At 40.2% G+C, this 19,468-nt stretch overlaps 2 protein-coding genes across 3 annotated transcripts; both read right to left on the reverse strand.

Moving 5' to 3' along the window:
• Positions 1 to 218: 218 nt before the first annotated feature.
• sod1 (superoxide dismutase 1, soluble) lies at positions 219 to 3,823 on the reverse strand. The gene is made up of 5 exons (XM_008277879.1): positions 3,692 to 3,823; positions 2,267 to 2,363; positions 2,033 to 2,102; positions 783 to 900; positions 219 to 608 (listed from the first exon to the last, which is right to left on the reverse strand). The coding sequence occupies exons 1-5, from the start codon at positions 3,761 to 3,763 to the stop codon at positions 501 to 503; spliced, it is 465 nt and encodes a 154-aa protein (XP_008276101.1). The 5' UTR covers positions 3,764 to 3,823; the 3' UTR covers positions 219 to 500.
• Positions 3,824 to 4,583: 760 nt separating this feature from the next.
• scaf4a (SR-related CTD-associated factor 4a) lies at positions 4,584 to 17,740 on the reverse strand. Of its 2 annotated transcripts, none has more exons than XM_008277881.1 (19): positions 17,588 to 17,740; positions 16,143 to 16,226; positions 15,985 to 16,029; positions 15,730 to 15,891; positions 15,485 to 15,617; positions 15,017 to 15,153; positions 14,708 to 14,899; positions 14,433 to 14,518; positions 14,229 to 14,313; positions 13,731 to 13,883; positions 13,465 to 13,538; positions 13,165 to 13,355; positions 12,858 to 12,958; positions 12,388 to 12,501; positions 12,142 to 12,298; positions 11,810 to 11,937; positions 10,198 to 10,351; positions 8,648 to 8,803; positions 4,584 to 8,336 (listed from the first exon to the last, which is right to left on the reverse strand). In XM_008277881.1, the coding sequence occupies exons 1-19, from the start codon at positions 17,615 to 17,617 to the stop codon at positions 7,105 to 7,107; spliced, it is 3,414 nt and encodes a 1,137-aa protein (XP_008276103.1). In that variant the 5' UTR covers positions 17,618 to 17,740; the 3' UTR covers positions 4,584 to 7,104. The 2 variants fall into 2 exon arrangements, with proteins under 2 accessions (XP_008276103.1, XP_008276102.1); XM_008277880.1 differs by having other exon boundaries at positions 13,731 to 13,907.
• Between the last annotated feature and the right edge of the window lie 1,728 nt (positions 17,741 to 19,468).

Consider the following 19,468-nt stretch of genomic DNA (forward strand, 5'->3'; position numbering starts at 1 on the left):
AACCAGCTACAGTTTATCAACACCAAAATGAATCCAAACCAGCTTTGCTAAAATCACATGCAGCTTTTGTTTCTTATACCCGTTTAAAAAGTAAAAAATGTTAATCCTAACAAAAAGGTCAAGACTCAAGCTGAGCCGCCAGACAAACGTTTTCTTCCCCCACAGGTTATCAGTTGTACCATTAACCTTAGACACACTTTTCAGAATGATCACACGAGTCAGATGAACTTTTTATTTACTTTGTAAATTGTATACATCTGTTAATTGTGCGCAACCAATTCTTTGGGACCAAAACTAATCCAAACATATAAACCCATACATACAATTGTCATGAAGAACGGACAGGGTGAAAGTATGGCTTATCTACTCTCCTGACTAGTCAACAAAAAGCAAACAGAGTACTGAAAAGGATAAACTGTCACGTCAAGTAGCTATATTGGTCATATTAAGTGCTTTAGGGGAAAGAGCTGTTTCCAGTGCTTCATGTTCTAGCAGATGATTTACTGGGTGATGCCAATGACTCCACAGGCCAGACGTCCACCTGCATTACCGGTCTTCAGGCTCTCATCATTTCCTCCTTTGCCCAGGTCATCAGCCTTCTCGTGGATCTAATAAAAAAAGAACAAACAATGCATTTTAGATCAACAACAATTTAGAACGTAGACAATGAACTCCAGTCAGTGTGGTCCCACATGCTACATGAGCTTTAAGCTATAACCTAGCATACTTGTTTCACAAACTTTGTTCACTGGAAATGAAAGTGGACTGGCACTTGTTCTTACCACCATGGTTCTGCCAATGATTGAGTGTTGGCCCGAGAGGGTGAGCATCTTGTCAGTAATGCTTATCTTGGCAACATTATCGCCTCCTGCAGTCACATTTCCCAGGTCTCCAACATGTCTGTAAAGAAAAAAAGTTTGCATTAAATCAATCTTAACGTTACACTTGGTCATCTAATCCTAAGAGTCACTGGAACCAAGCCTACAAAATATGTCTGCAGCTCGCATTGCCTTAAGAAAGTATTATTAGACCACGAAATTATCCATAAAAATTTCAAAATTAAAGCCTTGTCAAAAAGATGCTTTTTTCTGAAGAAAAGGTTTTTATTGTGCCTCCAACCTCCCACCGCACCTAATCACTCTTTTGGTATAACACTGATCGTAAACTCAACTTTGAACTTTGTATTTGCATTTTGCTTCCATCACATCTGTTCAAAGTGTTATGTTTCACACTTCTTGCTACAGACACCCTTCGAACCCTAAACACAGCAGCAAGTAGCATAATTAAGTAACTTATAACAGGTACATATTGTTTAATTGTTCCAGAGGTGAAAAAATTAGCACACAACAGACTAATAGTCCATGGCTGATATTCTTTGAGTGCTCATTTATTTTCAGAGTTATGACTCTAATCACAAAGAGACAGTAATTATTCAAAGTCAGTTTCAGCATTGGATTAAACTGCAAATGAAGACACAACAGTGCATCTGCGCCCTTGAATTTTTCAAATGCATCCAGAAATCTTTCTTGCATGCCGTACCCTTTTCTCTCCAACCATGTTTCCTGTCTGTGCTTTAATTGTCTTTTTTTTTAAAAAAAAAAAGATGCCCCCCAAAAATTGCAGACATAAAAGCTATTTTCCACCATTTGAAGAATAAAAGCCACACACACACTCAGACAGCAAATCAATCCCACAGTCAAACCATCTGTTAGTTGTAAACATTTGTCTTCAGGCAACACGCAAAATTATGCAAACATTCCTGAGTTGATGCTAAATCAGAGTTTACTATACAAACACACTTATACCAGAGTAGGTTGTCCGTTTTCAGTTATTAAATAAAGATATAAATAAACATTTAACAGTCCTGATAATATATTTCAAGCAACCTTATTTTGCATGCAAGCTTTAAATTTATTACTGAATCTATAAACTTTTTGCAAACATTTGCAAGAACTTACAATTGGAATTGCACCATGACTTCCTGAACAATAGCAGTACATTACGACACCACTTTTCTTCAAACTCGACTCACCTATCTGCATCGGTGGGACCGGCGTGAGTCTTGTTGTGGGGATTGAAGTGAGGACCTGCACTGATGCACCCTAAGAAAGAGAAAATGTATACTTTTATAATAAAACATTTCATATTCAGTCTGAGAGTAGGTTTGCAAACACAAAGCAATTCAGTGACAGTAACCTACAATTCCAACAACCTCAGAAAACTGACAAATTCTCAAACGTGCACACACGTATTGTCAGATACTCACCGTTTGTGTTATCTCCAAAAGCATGGACATGGAAACCATGCTCACCAGGGGTAAGACCTTTGATTTCTCCTGTTAGCTTCACAGGGGCTTTATCATCCTAGCAGATCAGTTTGACAACAACACAAATGACAACAAAAGAAATGTCAAAGCCAGGTGGCTAAAACCAGGATTATGCCAATCTCAAGCCCCACCCAAGCCAAACTGTCTGTTTCGCAACATGAAATTAACAGCAAATGGAAAGGACACTGGTCTAACTTGGTCTGCTAGACACCAAAACATACCTTACACAAAAAGGCGTATGAATTATTAAATAAATATTAAAAGCACTTCCTAATGTCTAGGGCTTGAAATACTTGCTTTAAAAAAAAACAAAAAAACATTTCACCATGTCAAACTCTCTGTGAAAACTGTCTTGGCAAAAAAGTTTTTCACTTAATATGCAACAGCAACACAATACAATAGCTCTGTTTTTATGGATGACAACATTCAGTCCAAAAAGTGCAGCACCATGTCTGATCACTGTATGAATATGCAATCAAAATGGTCCGATCATCATGCGTTAGTTACTGGATTGTGTGGAGCCTTCAATAGTTAGTAAAACCACATGACTGTGTCTGCAGGCAGTCAAACATTGCAGACTCTCTGCCTTCATGGTTGCTCTGTCCCGCGTTAACCTTATCAACAAGGCCAACTATGTAAAAGGCGACGAGGAGGAGTCAGGCAGTGACTCAGCAGAATAAGTAATTATTGGACGTCTGCCCTTTTCATTGATAGTATTGCGTGTACCTGACATTTGCTGCTCAGCCAGAAACAGAAGCGGCCAATGCCTTGGTGTGGTTCAACAACCACATCAGACTGGCAACGTTAACATCACAGACTGACACTGTAAACACTGAACCCATGCAACAGGCGTTTCCGTCAGAGACGCTGTTAATCATTAACACATCCAAGGCCCTGTACAAAGGTTATGACGATAATAACCAGGCATTGATTTCAGCCATTTTATTACCCCAGATATTCAGTGTTTGCACAAGCAGTCTGCTCTGAATTGACAGTAACAAATTGCATTTACTGACTATATGCGCACTTTTTTTTAACTGCGGTTCTGTGACGTGCACGCGAAGGCTAATTTGCATCAAATACGTGAAATCACCGCTATGTAACTTAAGCGAATTTCCCATACTTCAATGCCGTCTCATTCAAATAAAACATGCAGCTAGCTAGTGGGCTATCTAGCTAGCAAGGTCTCTCGTAAAAAAAAACGGTCTACTCAGCTGCTAGCTTGTGAATGGAGAACTTAGCTAGCTTAACATTCGAGCACCGAAGCTGTCAAGACGGTGCACGTAAGGTTAAACCTCCGGGTATTTTCCTACAAAACGACTGACTATATAGCTCGTTCTCTGATAATACTGGAGCGTGTCTTACCTCCTGCTCAAAATAGACAGTTCCGCTGGTCTCTCCGGCTCCTTTTAGGACGCAAACTGCCTTCAGCACCATGTTTGAGTAGTTTCACAGGACGACCAAGTTATCGTTGCGTGCACCGACTAGAGACAACCAAATAAATAGATGTGCCTAATGGGCGGGCTTATATCACAAAAAGCCAATCATAATCAAGCACCAATCTACACCACACATTTTGATTGGTCGCAGGCTAGTGGCTTGTAGCCTATCAAACATGTTAACCTTTCCTCCAACAGCCAGTTTCAAATAGAATATTTCTAACTAGCAACACTGATATGTAAGAAGGAATTGTAATATACTTACAATTCATTCAAAATATATTCCTGTTTATTTGTATATTTTCCTGTATATTTATTTATTCCAGTTTTCATCTATATCTGTACTATCAGTCATCAGGGATGTAGTATTTGTTACTAGGCTTTATAGCTGGCGATTATGCCTAATGAAATTGTAATCAAAGTGCAATCAATATTAACTAAAGATTTCTGCACAACCGATGATTTATCCAATACTCACCCACTGTCAGTGTAACTGGGAATCAAGTCTGCAAACACATCTTACCATCTGAATAACCTTAGAATCAACAGATCCAGGAAGTAGGCACAGAAACCATAACTAAACTATAAGCTGATCATATGAAGATGAACATTTAACTGTGCAGGATGCAAAGCCGGTTGCACCACCAGCTTTATAAAACTTCCTTTACTCCTCGTCATGAATATATTAACTGACTTCCTCCAAAATTGCAATACATATCAAACCCATTACATCAAGTGCATGAGATAATTGTACATGTCTTTATCTGCTGAATAGTTAAGAATGTGTTACGCACAGAAAGTCAGTACAAGCAAAAACATTTGGTACAAAAATAGTTTATTAAAAACAATTTCCTATGGCTGAAATATTGAAGATTTTATGTCCATGTCTTTTGTATTTTAACAAATCATAGAAACATCTGTCAATTTTCAAACCACTAGGAGTTAAAAACGTTAAAGCAAAGGGCCTCTGTTGTTCCTTCCAAGTCAAATCGTTTGTCTCAGAAAAAGAAATCACAGAATATTAACAACAATTACCATGTCACCTTTAGACTCGTCAGTGATACAAGCATATTTACAGCGGTGTCCCAAGCAATACTCTTCATTTCTTCACTTTAGTTTTTACCCTCGTTGTGTCAGTGTAAAATTATTCCAGAACAAGAGCTGCACTTGCAAAATCTGGGCTTTTGATTTTAAAAACTTAATTAATGTTTTCAGACAGCATGTCTGCAGTGACACACACACACTAAGTTCGCAAGATGTGTTTATCAGAAACCACATTTAAAAAAAAAAAAAAAAAATCAGCTACAGGGTTACATTTTGCAATTTTGTGTGGCAAATATTAATTTATATCGGGGCTTGACTGACGTACATAGGAAAAATTGAAAAATAACCTCCAAAATACAGTTCAGCTCTTTTGTCGAATTCAAAAGATTTCCATCTTCTTTCTATATATGCAGGGGAAAGACCACTATGAACATACTAACTTGTGTTTTTAAAAAAATGCTTTTAAAATGAACTTGTGTAGGATTTTCCTCTGTTGGATCTAAACAAAGCCTTCTTCTTTAGTTCTTTAACTGAAGAAAAAAAAAAAAAACAAACATCCAGGCAAGGGTGTGAAAAATTTGACTGAAAAACAGTATGCATGTTAGACCTTCCAATGGAATTGTACTTCAGTTTTACTTTTATGATGTAAATGTCAATTTTGAAAAATTGACAGCCAACATTTGAAAAAAAGCTGTAACTATGACGAACCTCCTCCATACCACAGAAACATTTTGCCCTTTCAGTGGGGTACAAGTTGCACGCAAATGGATTTTATTTTTGCATATAATAAGTATGTCTAATTCATAGTAATTTCTCAAAGGTCTCCTATATATTTTTATTTTCTAAACTTCCCATGGGCAATGCAACAAAACACAACTTTTCCATCTTTTTCGTTTCATTCTTAATTTTAGTGCACGTTATATTAAAATGCTTTGTCTGAAATGCCTCTGGCCCACTAGCCAATGTTAAGCAATGGGAAATTGACAATGCCTCTGTTTAAGTTCTTGGTTTTGGCACCTTATAAATGACTTGTGTTGTCCAATACCTTTCTAACCAAACAATGCAATTAAATGCACACACAGGGAGTTAAAAGATTCTGACAAGAACTCTGTAATAAAGTGACATCCGGATCAGTATAGTATGATCAAACAATGTGAAGTGTTTTTGATTTTGTAAATATTAGAATGGTGCAAAATTTCAGGTGTAATTCCTATTGTCAGTAAAATATGACGACCAAGCTAGATTCAGAGATCTTGTGAAAATAAGCTCAGAATTTGTCCTATATGTCCAATATTTTTTTTTTAATAATCTCAGAACTAGTAGAAAACGTACATTTTTTACAAACTTATAAAAACAAAAAAAACAATCATGTATTGAAAGTGGACTTTTAAAGACACTGTAAAAGTGGATGTCTGATTCCTCAGTTACAGCATCAGGTGTCAGACAGAATAAAGGTAACACTCGTCTTTATTCTGCCTGACAGAATGTGGGTGAAAGCATGTACAAGTGAGAATATAACCAAAAGTATGTGCACATTTTTCAGTGTCCAGAAGCACGACTTTTCCCAATTTCTACTTTTTCTAAAAATCACGAATTTTGGTTGATGTGATTTTAAGGCCACCAAAGTCCTTTGGAACCTGTGCCTTCCCGGCTGCGATACTGCACTGAGGAGTCGACACGAAACACAAACATAAAGGAAAAGTAATCACACGTCTGTTATTAAGGAGTTGTTTGAGACGGTATTCGGTGTTGGATATGATATCGCAAATTTAAAAACGTTTTTCTAAAAGAATAAATGTACATTGTTGTGACATTCTTGCTATCCCATACATGAGGGCATGAAGTAAAAATAAATTTTAAATAGAAATCATTTGTTTTCTGTCTGCCTACAAACAAAAAAATGGACAGAGTTAAGTTAACATGCAAACACTCTGCTCATACTTACAACTTAAGGGAAGGCGAAAAACTACAGTCAATAGCCAATATTTAACTACAGCCATTTTTCAAAACTGATTTTCATCGAGACACAGATGCCAATTGTATCAAAACCCATTAAGCTTGAAAACATCCATTTTCATAAGTTTGACAACATGTGTGGGAGATCTGTTTGTTTTCAAGAAACACGCTACTGCCCGGAAACTGTTAATTGCCAACTGAGAAACCAACTAGTCGTTCAGTTCATCTGCCAACAGTTGAGACTGACTATCATGGTGGACAACACCTGTTTTTTTTTTTTCTTTTCTTTTTTTTTTAATCTTTCAGTGGTTCACAGCAGTCTCTGACTGAAGAAGCAGTCTATGATGCCGCTGCCTCCTCTTTTGTTTCCGTGGTCTCACTTTGAGCAGAAGGTAAAGGCTCAGAGGGCTCTGGATTTTCTGCAACAGTAGTTCCCTCTGGGGGTGGAGCTAAAAGTTCTGATTCGGCCTTCTTTTCAGAGGCTTCTTCACCTGGTTCTTTATTGGTTTCCATGGTAACCGCAGGTGTCACACGAGGTTGCTCTGTGCTGTTAGAGGTCCGAAATCTGTCCATGTTTTCCAGTTCAGCCAATCGATCGTCTTTGTCCCACCGCGTGACCCTCTCCCGCCGCTCGGACCGCCTTGGCCTGTCCCCTTTTCCTTCTGATCCTCTGCTTCTTTCACGACTTCCTCCCTCTCCCCTTCCCCTTTCCCCTCCCTCTCCCCTCCCCCGATCCCTATCCCTATCCCCATCATCACCTCTCCCTCGTTCCCGGTCGCTGTCGAGGCTGCTTCGCCTCTCCCTCCAGTCCCGTCTGTCTCTGTCTCTGTCCCTGTCCCGGTCACGGTCACGGTCGCGGTCTCGGTCTCGGTCTCTGTCTCTGTCTCTGTCTCGATCTCTGTCTCTGTCTCTCTCCCATCCTCCTCCACGGTGATCGCCTCCATCTTCCTGCCAGCCACCGAGCCTGTCCCTCCCATCCATTTTTTCACCACCCCCTCCCCTTCCTCCATCACCAAACGGACGCCTTCCACCTCCAAAGCCTCGCTCCCTCTCTCTATCCCTGTCCCGATCCCAGTCTCGATCCCTCTCTAGGTCTCGGTCCCTGAATCCAGGCCTGTCTCCCCTGAATGGTCTGCCATCCATTTCCTCTGGGCCCTCCAGGCCACGAGGACCCCCTGGTCTGATAAAAGGAGGAGGAGGACCTGGAGGAGGAGGGCCATGGCTGTGAGGGAAAGGCGCTCTCATACTGTGTGGAGGAGGCATTCCAAAGCCTCCTTTAGGGAGAGGTGGATCATGGTGTATTATCTGAGGGTGTGGCCCCCTGGGTATCATCTGTGGGGGCATAGGAGGCATGCTGGGATGAGGTGGTCTTGGCCCATGCGGTGGGGGGAAACGCTGCATGTGTGGTGGGGGAACCGGAGGACGTTGGAGTGGGATTATACCAGGCCGTGCACCAAGCAGACCACCAGAGGGGGGTTGGATGTTCCCTGGATGCCCACCTGGAAGAGCCCCTGGAGGTCCACCTGGAAGTCCAGCTGGAGGTCCACCTGGAGGAATACCTACCTGGTTACCTGATGGAGGGGAAAAAAATACAACTTTCATTTTGACTCAGTTTTCATAACTATGGACAAAAGTCAATACAATCAATAAACAATACAAACAGCAAACATCCAAACACTGGACCAGCACTAACTAGCTCGGTACTGTATTATCACTGCATAAATACAACCTGACCATTATCTGTACTTATCCAATTAACAAGCATAAAATGTTACCCAGAATCCAGAATTTCTTATTTGTGACAATTATTTGATTGATGAGATTCCTCAAAGTTCACTGGGCAAACTACTGGTGAAAAGTGAGCAAAGAAACACAGACTGACCCATAGGTCCCATCTGGTTGTTAAAGATGTTGGGACTCTCAAAGACCTCATCATTTTTTCTGTTTCCCAGACCTGCTGGGTCCAGAGACGGGTCCTCGACCCCACCTTTGGAAGGAGGTGGGGGACCGAGGGGCATAGCTCCTGGAGGAGGAAAGCCTGATGGAAGAGGGGTAAAAGAAGTTAGGACTTTGTTGTTTTTTTTTTACACTAGTTTGATTTAGTTTAAAATTTAAAAAACATGCATTTCTCTGTTTGGTTCAGTTTGTTTGGGCTGGCATGGGAAACTACCAATGGACTAAACTGCAGAACAGGAACCCTCTGAAGAAACAACAGCAAAGATGAAGTGCCAAGCACATGCATAAAATGTATGCACACCTGCACCGATTTTCTGTGATAAATCTGAGAGTGAAAAGGTTTTGCAGTGTGCTGTGTAAATGCTTTCTTAAAGTTTCTCACAAAGAAGTGAACAAAACACATTGATCCCACACTTACTATACCCTGGTAAACTTAGAGTACAAGACATCATTTTGTTCTGCTTCAGCCTTTTCAACATTATTCACGACACATATTTCTTTCATGTGCTCTTTGTGACAAGAAGAAAAACACTTAAGAAACAATGAAGTGCAGCATTAATCGATTTCAGTCAGAGGAAATTGATTTCCACATGTAGGTCCATGAAGCACTGATGATGCAGGATAGCAGGATAATTACCCAATGAATGAGTTACCTTCAGTCAATACCCTTTCATCTTTATACCTCTGGTTAATTTATAACAAATAAAAAAAGTCACAGTCATTATCATTGTCAGTGTATCTTTTGGACCAAATGAACTCAACTACAGGTGTAATACAGACCTGAATATCTGTGTACAATTCTGAAAAAACACAATTCAAGAACAGGCACTGTGTAGAATATCATCTATACTTTTGCAAATCTGCCCCATGAGTACAGCACAGCTGTGTACTCTGTGCTGTAGCCTGTTGTACACCTCTCCGGAAATGTAACTACTGGTTTTGACAACACAGACTGCAACAACTGTGACTGGTCTGATTGGTAGTAATATGCATATTTTGTGCAAAGATAATGCTTCTGTGAAACAAAGTGTAAAATGCTTGAATTGTATCTTGCTTTTTTGCGTAAACAAAATTATAGTCATTGTTGTTTTCATGATTTCATAGATGCACCAGTGTATGTATAGACTCGGTTGGTTCTGGCCTCTTCTCTCCTTACTGCACTCCTGAAATTTTGGTGAAAGTAACTGTTCAACATTTACTATTTCCAACTCCAACATGATCTTTTCTGTTTGAGCTGCGGCTGTTTCAAGTACATTAAGGGACTCAACACAGTGGCATACAAACTCCCCTGCGAACTAATGTTGTGTTTGTGTGATTGCAGAGCACATAAATCGGCGCAACAGCATAAATGCAGACTATGACGTAAGCCACTTGCGTAGGCTACAGAGTATTCGCTGCATACACTTAACATAGGAGTATAAATCAAGCTTAAGAGAGACTAAATGAAAGCAAGATAACAGCTGTAGGAGGTGCTACCTGGAGGCATCTGCATGGGGTTGAAGCCAGGTCTGATGAAAGGAGGAGGGGGGACACCTGGGGGGAAGGAAGGCGGAGGCATGCCTATGGGACCGGGGAAGACAGGAGGCTGGAGAGAACCCACACCAACCATGGGCTGCTGCATTGGAGGAACCTGAGAACATTTATAAGAATTTACTGTAGATGTTTAATTAGAAGGTTATTTTTAGTAATTCCTAGTGACAGTCAGGCGTTAACTTTAAACAACTACAATAAAAACCATTTGCCTAAGATACTTCATCTATTTTAGTATAAGTATACAGCAGGAGGCATACAAGTAGGGATGGGTATCGTTAAGATTTTAACGGTATTACTACTTTTACAAATACTGCTCATCGGTCTGGCACTTTAGTGGTATTCTTATCAGTACTTTTGGGTTATTGTTGTTTATTTTTTGTTTTTTTTAAGAGGAAAAAACTGAACAAGTTACGAACAGAATAAAGCTTAACTTTCTCATATGTACCGTATAAGAATCAAAATGTATATACTAATGTTGTGTTAATGGGATGATCCGAGCAATGTGGACACTGTCAAAGGTTTTATTCACAAAATAAAATATTACGCAAGATCTTTCATTAAAGGTTCAGCATTGTCACCAGAATTAAAAGCTCCACCTGGAACAGATATTAAGGAAATGTCACTACACTTCTTCACTTCTGAGTAAAACTAATGCAGGACTTTGACAGTATTTTTACTATGTGATGTTAATAGTTTAGTGAAGAAAACAGTTGAAGTAACATGAAAAATAAAGTAAGAGAGTTTGTTTGCAGCCCTTAAATCACTAAATCCTGTTCTGTGCTCTGGAAGTGAAATTCTGAATGGCAGATCAGATGATGCTCTGAATTTCAGACTGGCTTAATGCACACTGACAGTTAAACAAACAGCTGGAGGATACCTACTTTCAATCAGCAGCCTATGTTCATACAATTTAATTAACTGCGTTCTGGCTGCTAGCAAACAAAATGTACCTGGTTCGTGCTGGATGAACTATGAGCTCAGCGGTCAAACTGTGAGTTTCTCTGTCTGTACGTGATGAACTTTTACTGACTGTTTCGACAGATTGATTGTGTTTCTGCTCTGACATGTAAACGACTTTGTTTGTCACCTGTGTGTTTCTGCATGGAGCTGCAGATGAGTGACAGAGCTGCTCTGCCCCAAAGACATCAGGTGTCCTGTCAGTCGGAGCTACAAACTCCAACAGACTAAAATAAACCAATAAAATGTTTTTCATTCTTTCTGTGGGGACCGCTGTTATAAAGTACTCTCTCTGGGGACCGTTGTTATAAAGTACTGTTAGCAGATCCATTAACGTCAGAGCTTATTGATCCTCCGGAATTTAAAAATGTTGCGCCGGGGCTCGGTACCCATCCCTACATACCCATCTCTCATCATATTTTAAACGTCTCATCCATACTCATCCATCTGATTGAGTTACAAAAGCAAACATATTTCAGCATCAAAACAGGTTTCTGGATCAGCTGTGCCAACGTTTTCTTTTTTAACAGAGATTCATCAACTCATCTCTAATTCAAAAAGATTCAAATACTGACAACATCTTGCAGCTGTTGTTTACCTGCACAGGAGGAGCAGCTGTAGGAGCTAAAGGTAATACTTGTGTCTCTTCAGGTTGCTGTTGCTCTGAACGGCCGTTGTGGGTGAGTTCTTCTGCAAGGTCAAGTGACTTTCTGGCTCCACTCCACTCTGGAAAAGACAACAATTTCAATAAAGTTCACAAACCATAAAGGGTATAGATTATTAAATTCAGCATTTGATTTGTCAGATAAGGTATGGTGAGTTTTCTGTGATAGAAGATACAGTTTTGTGTATGACTAACTGGATTTATCACAAGAATGATGCATGGTTAGATTTAATTTTAATTTGTATTTATGTCAAAAGTGTTTCTACCTGGTGATAAGGTGTCTACATCCAGTATGCCTCCTTCTTTCAGCTCCTCCAACTGGTCCTCTTTGATTTTAGACCAGGGTATGTAGGTGACACCCAGCTCCACATCCCAGTACTGCTTAAACTCAGGCTTGATGCCCTTGTTCAAAGCCCAAGCCATCTGGCAAGAAAAAAGAAAAAACATAATCAGTTAGAAAATTACTAGTTATTAGTACTTTTCCTAAGTAGCAATCTGTGTTTCTTACTCACCTTGATGGCTTTCTGGTTAACTTTGTATGATCCTCTACTAAGCTTCTGTAGAGCCCTGTAGGCATCTTGCCTATGTATCATAACAATATACGCACAGCCACGTGGAGGGATCATCTTTAAAAAAACAGAGAAGGACACGTAAGGAAAAAAAACAAGGAGATTAGGATTTTCATTTAATTAAGCCTGCACCCAATGTCATGTCTAAGGCACAAATTTGGTTTCAATAGTCTATTTTTTTAAAAAATCTGCATTTTACTTAAATATTGAATACAAAAATACAACATATTAATAACAAAACAGGAGCAATAAGCTGTTTGTGCAAGAACTTGAATTATAACACAAAATATATAAAGACAAATTTACGTTAAGGTAACTAATAAACACGTCATATCTGAGAAAAAGCAAATGTCATTGTTACAGGATGAGGTCACACGGGGATCAATGTAACTGATCTATAAGAGTCTACTTACATTGATGGACTCTATCTGCCCAAACTCCTCGAGCAAAGAGGCAACATCTTGCTGTTGTGTTCTCTTGTCCAACTGGCCCACCCACAGAGTTATGCTGCAAACTGAAAAGGACAAAATACATCAGCAATACACGACTGAAAGGGTGGAATATTATTTCAAAAGCTAATTGATGCCACTGAAAGAAAACCATCTTATAAATGAAACTACAAAAAAAAAAAAAACATACTGTGTACACCTAACAAATCATTTCAGCCTTTTAATGTCTATCTGCTTAAATAAATGTAACCATAAATAGCTCATGACTCACTGCTTAGTGTCTCGCTCTTGGGTGGCGGAAGGCCTTTCTGCCGTCGCTCTCTCTCCTTCTCTCTCTCCCTGCGCTCCTGCGAGCGAGAGCGTGGAGAATGGTGACGTCGGTCTCTGGAGCGTGAGCGAGATCGCCTGTGCCTAGATCGTCGTGTACGGGAATTAGACCGTGACCTTCTCCGCTTTGGAGATCTAAAGATAAGGGTGGGGGGAAAATACATTACATACTATGTTATTCGAAAAGGTCGACTCAGATATGGAAGTCTATTTTGAAACATCATATCCTATTTTAAATGCTTACCTGGAGCCTGAGTGTGACCTTTGACCATGTCTGCCATCCCTCATCGATGAATGATCCATATCCATTGACAAATCCTGATTTTATATGGAGAGGTCATATTATAAAGATGCTGCAAACCGTTAGACCTACAGCATTACATCCTTGATTACAACAAGACATTGTTTATGATCAGACTACAGATTTGTGGCATCAGAATTTAATTTTATTTGAAAAATAATAGCATGCAATAAATCAGATGCAGAGCAGACGTAGAAGCAGAAGTCTACCTGTTGTTGTTGGGCTGCATTATGGGGAGGATATACACCTGGGAAGCCTGGAGGCCCAGTAGAACCAGGGAGAGGCTGCCCTGGCATAGCATGTCCCATAGGAGGCATTGTAACTGGAAAGCTTTGTCCTGGCGGTAGACCACAGACCTGGAGCTGACCATTAGGAGGGATAGAAACCTGTAATAAACATTATGCAAACACAACAAAGTTCCTCACATCATTTAATCAGAGACAGATTTGTCCAAAGCTTTTTACCATATTTTCAAATAACTTTTTTTTTTTATAAATAGAGGGAGTGCCTTGCAAAAAATAAAGATGATATACTGCTCTGTAGATAGACTAAGTAATATGCAGTCCTACTGTGGGAGTACATTTCTTCTAGGGATAGCAATTTTACAGGAATAGTAAAAATAAAAAAAATATAAAGCAAAGATCTAATTAGACAGACAGACTTCAAAGAGGAGCTCTTTTGCAACAAAAAAAAGTAGCTCTTATTACCTGTTGTGAGAGGTCTTGCGACATGTTCATCATCTGCGGTTTAAAGTGCTCCATGTGCTGCGGGAAGGCTGGAGGCTGCTGCATACTGCGATGAGAAAAATACAACATCAGCTTCACAACTTTCATTTCAGAAAATCAATCAAAGTGTCCTGCTTCTTGGCATCACAGACATGCTACAGTACATGTAATGAATCCAGGACTTACAAGGAGGGCTGTGGGGGGATTTCATCCTTCTTTGTTTCATCTCCAACTTCCGGTTCATCATCATAGTCAAAACGGTCCAGCAATTTCTAAGAGAGACATGTAATGTATTTTAGAAGACACAAACAATGATATTTTTTTTTACCATGGCAGAGCTTATACAGTCTAGAGTTTCCCTTCACTGTAACATACTACAAGCACTGTGCTATAAAACATCCCAACAGTGCTTGAAAGAATTCTTTTAGCTATTAATAATATATGCAGATTCAAAAACACACCGTCACTTTGTCAAAGGACGTTTTCTGCTGGGTAGGCTGGATGGGCTGGGAGGGCAGGGGAGGTTGTGGAGCGACCATGCCCAAGCCGGTGGAGATGTTTTGGGCTTGTGTTTGAATAGCATGGAGAGGAGGCTGAGTGTTGGTCTCAGGCTTCACTGGATGCTGCTGAAAGTTCTGGAGCATTTGTTGCAGCTAAATGCCAAAGAGTGAAAGAAGAGTTAGCAATGAAGGTCTACGAAATGTGGCAGTGATGAGAAAAATACAAAAAAATAAAAGCTACTGCCGCTTTGCATTAGTGCGCACACACACCTGCTGACCCTGCGAGGACTGGAAGAGCTGTGCCACAGCGGCAAAGGCATCAGAGTTGTGCAGCTGAGTAGCAGATGTCATGGTGGAGTTTGCCGTTACCCCAGTAACTGGCTCTTTGGCTGGAGGGGGTGAAGAACCTGAGTGAAGAGAAACAGCATGATCGTGTGTGCAGCACATAGATGTTTTTAAAATGCCAGAACCATTCGTTGCTGCATGAATGTATCCTTATTAGATTGCTTCATGTAATAAACACTAAAAAAGCTCATGTACAACATTGTTTTTCTTCATTTACATTATTTTCACCACAGAATGCAACAACTTGTTTGAAAAAATAATTATTCACACCAGTTAGAAGTATCAAGTTGAGCTGATGAAGTTTATGGAAACATAAAAAAATGTAGAATTATATTTCAAAACAGCATCATGGCTGTACCTCATGTATCTCATGTGACCAATCACACAAATTACCTGACTCATCTGTGCCCGCAAAGGGTGCAGCACCGCTGCTCGAGCCAGCTGCCATGTCCAAGAGGGGCTGAATAACCTCGATCTTAAACACCCCATTCTTCTGCCAAAGGTTCAATACTCGCACAATCTTACTCTACAAAAGGAAACAAGGAAATATGTGGGCGAGAGGGATTTTTCATTAGACGGGAGATAATTAGTCTGTAATACTGTAGCTATGGTGCATCAAATTTCCTTTCTGCTCTTACCCTGTCCTCAATAGGGCAAAGGCAGAGGTTCTCAAAAGTTCCTGTGATGTTTTTGGTGAACCTTGGTCCAAACACATCCTTATCTGATCCAAACTGGTGTCTGGACTGCCTAACAATGGAATCCACCACATACAAGCCTGCGACCTTATACTCTGGCTTACACTGGAGAAAAAAAACAGAGGAAACAGTTTGAGTTCATTCATGTTTGGTAAAGATGAACTAGTTCATTACTGAAATTATACAGGTTTGGCTGACCTTTTTGATAAACTTTTCCACAATCTGGACCACATGTTTGTAGAGCTGAGAAAGAAAGAAGCACGCGAGCATGTTAATATCTAGATATAGGTTCAAAACATAAGAAATATCAAACAATTAATAAACAAGTAACTTTCTAATGCAAAGCTGATTCTTACTTTCATAGCTTTGATGGCTGATTTGGTGATGGAGATCATCTTTGCCCGAGATATTGGGGGCTTGGAGTCCATCAATGAGAATAACTGGACAAAGTAGACAATAGATCATGACACAGAAGGAAATAAGTAAATAAATAGACAGGGCAATGCTTGAGCTTCAAAGCTGACTATTTCTAAGACATCTGTTTTGCTCACCAAACTCACAATCACAAGACAAGCTCTTTGCAACTGAATGTGTTAGTGGCAACAAGTTGAAGAACTGAACCTGATAGCTTTGCGTGATGAATATACCCGACTTAACCAAAATAACTGATTTATGATGATGTGATTGTGTCGTTCATCTTTTATCAACCGATCTGCCACAGCTGGTGATCTGACCGTGACTGATTGAACTGATGACTTTTTTTCCCCCCAAATCTTGTGCGACTGCTGTATTTTATGGTTATATCCTAATGGAGACGTTGCATTGAAAGGTCTGGTATTGCAATAAAGCGTGCTGCCACAGTTTATCACTTTCATTTTCTACTATTAATTCATGTATTTACGCAAACAGCTCAAAATAACTCACGCTACATTGACAACATGCAGCCTTGTTACACTTGGTGCTGTTGAGCATGTTAAAGCATACTGATGTGCTCATTCTGGGACGTATGCACGTCACAACAACAATGATTTGCATTCATAAGCATCAGATACACTATGTGTCACACGGGACTGACTTTAAGCTGCAAAATGTGCTCTAAGGAACAACAAAAACTGCTACTTGTCTTAGGGTTATAATATTCTGATGCAACGAGCAAGATCTACTTCTGATAAGGTCACAAGTTTGTATTTGCCACTTACTCTCAGTGGGGAAGCAAGCTAAGGAAAATGTAATGCAGGGACGAGAGAAGCCTCCAACACCATTAGAGGACTTGACCCTGTGTGTTGCCTGGACGCCGTATAAACCCTCGGGCCTTGCAGCAGCCTGGCCTCACACCTCCTCAACAAACACAAGCTGTGCATGCTATCGAAGTTACAATGAACACTCAGCTTGTAAGCTTAACAATAACAGGGGGATGTTGTGTTGCAGTGTGCGTCTGCTCGTGATGTTGCTATTAGCATTGTTACCAACACCAACGTTAGTGACCATAACTTACTCCCACAAGCTAACATAACGGCCGATGGTGGAGCCTGTGTGTTGACTATATACTGCAATGTTGGCTTGCTAGGTGGCACAAAATTCTCCCCTTCGTTTCAGTAACACTACTTTCGCTGCAGGTGTACCATACAAACACCAACTCCAGTTGAGCTTAAGCCACATAAGACGTCCAGCTAGCTAGCCCGCCGTGCAGGCCCGCTGGTTCGACCTGCACGGCTAGCCCCAGTGAACCACAGCAGCACCATGACCAGCACCGCCAGACTCGGTGAGTCCAGGCTCTCAGAGAGGCCCGGACGCGTCTTACCTCGTGGTTAAAGGCGTTAACGGCATCCATGATTGCCACAAGCTCCGAGCCTTCCCCCTAACTCCCGGTTCCCCGCTCACAGCGATGTTTATTCAGGGAAGGGTCGGTACAACATGTCCGCTCCCGGTTGCTAACGCCACTTAGCCTCGTATTGGTAGCTTTCGGGTCGGCGGGTACAGCAAAGCATGCTGGGATTTAATATTGTTGTTCCGGGTTTTGTCCACTGGGTGGCAGACTGCTGCATGGCTCGAAAGCGTGGATCTGGTATGGCACGAGGTATCCACTGATAGATAGTGGAATCGTTTTGGGGGGTGAATTTTGTTAGAATGAGACACTGCTTTTAGTTATTTTAATAAGAAAGATGTTGTTGAGGATTACAAAAGACATGCCCTGTTTAAACTCGCCTTCTTAGAAAGAATTACCACACCAATAAAAGCTCTAGATAGCTATTTGTAGCTATTTTACACATTCACCAGTTTGTGAAATAATAAATAAAAGAAAAGACAAGACAAGAAAATACTTAAATATATTTAAGTGAAATAATAAGTAGGCCTATGTGGTGGTCATGGTCAAAAGAGTTTTGAAAGCCCAATTTAAATAAAGAAAAACTGAAAAAAACAAAAAGGGAAAAAAAACAAAAATGCTGTATACATTTCAGTGGTTCACATAAATAAATGTAATAATTGTATTTTCATTATATGATTTGAGGTGCAGCAGTGGTGATAACTGCTGCATCGCAGCAAGAAGGTCGCCGGTTCGTGTCCCGGTGAGGACACCCAGGATCTTTCTGCGTGGAGTTTACATGCTCTCCCCGTCCAACATGGGTTCTCTCCGACTCTCCACACTGTCCAAAAACATGTTGAGGTTAATTGGTGATTCTAAATTGTCCGTAGGTGTGAATGTGAGTGTGCTTGGTTGTCTGTCTCTAAGTGTAGCCCTGTGATAGACTGGTGACCTGTCCAGGGTGTCCCCTGCCTTAGCCCTAAGTCGGCTGGGATAGGCTCCAGCCGACTGAAGTTAGATATTAAGGCACTGGAATGATTTCATAAACGCTACCAGAGTAGACAGTTCACCAGTACTCACTATTGTTGTCTTCAAGTACGTTATCATGTGGTGTGCACACACAGCAGACAACAAATATAATATTTTTTTTCTGCCTTCTCCCAGACACCAATGAGTATTACTGACCCTATAAAACCCACATGGAACCAGTAACAATTGAATCCTGCTTGTTTTTTAGGCACACAGTCCCTTACTTTTGTCATCATCGTCACTTTATATTTCTGAGATAAAGAATGAGCTGAAGGAAGAATTCTGATCTCTAACTAAGGCTAAGTAAAGTAGTGGTGCCAAAATTTAAAAATACTGTGTTAGAAGTAAAACTCCTCCACTCTGGTATCAAATTATTACCAGCAACCTGTAGCTACTTACAGCATAAAAGGAAAAATATTAATTATACTCCAAAAAGGACTCTGTCAATGTTCTATGTTATTTTATTACGTAATACTTGCAAGCAGCATTTGAATACTGACTGAGGAAGAACTGATTTAACTTATCTAATAAGCTGTCAGGTTGTTTATAATTTACTGTATGGCAGTTCACTGTATTTTGTATCATTACTCATGAAATTCTAGTGTTTTTAAGTTCTACTAAGCTGTGAAGTAACTACAGCTGTCAGGCAAATGTAGTACAATAAATGGTACATTTTCCTCTGACATGGAGTCAGCGGAAAGTAGCATGAACTTAAGCCTAACCTGAAAGGAAAGTACTTAAAATTGTACTTAACTTTAGTATTTGGATGGATGTTCTTCATTACTTTACACCACTGACTATACCTATGTTTGATCTACACTAAGTGAAAAAGGCAAAACACTTTCATCC

The sequence above is a fragment of the Stegastes partitus genome, unplaced genomic scaffold, assembly GCF_000690725.1.
Source record: "Stegastes partitus isolate 25-593 unplaced genomic scaffold, Stegastes_partitus-1.0.2 Scaffold109, whole genome shotgun sequence".
Lineage (NCBI taxonomy): Eukaryota > Metazoa > Chordata > Actinopteri > Pomacentridae > Stegastes > Stegastes partitus.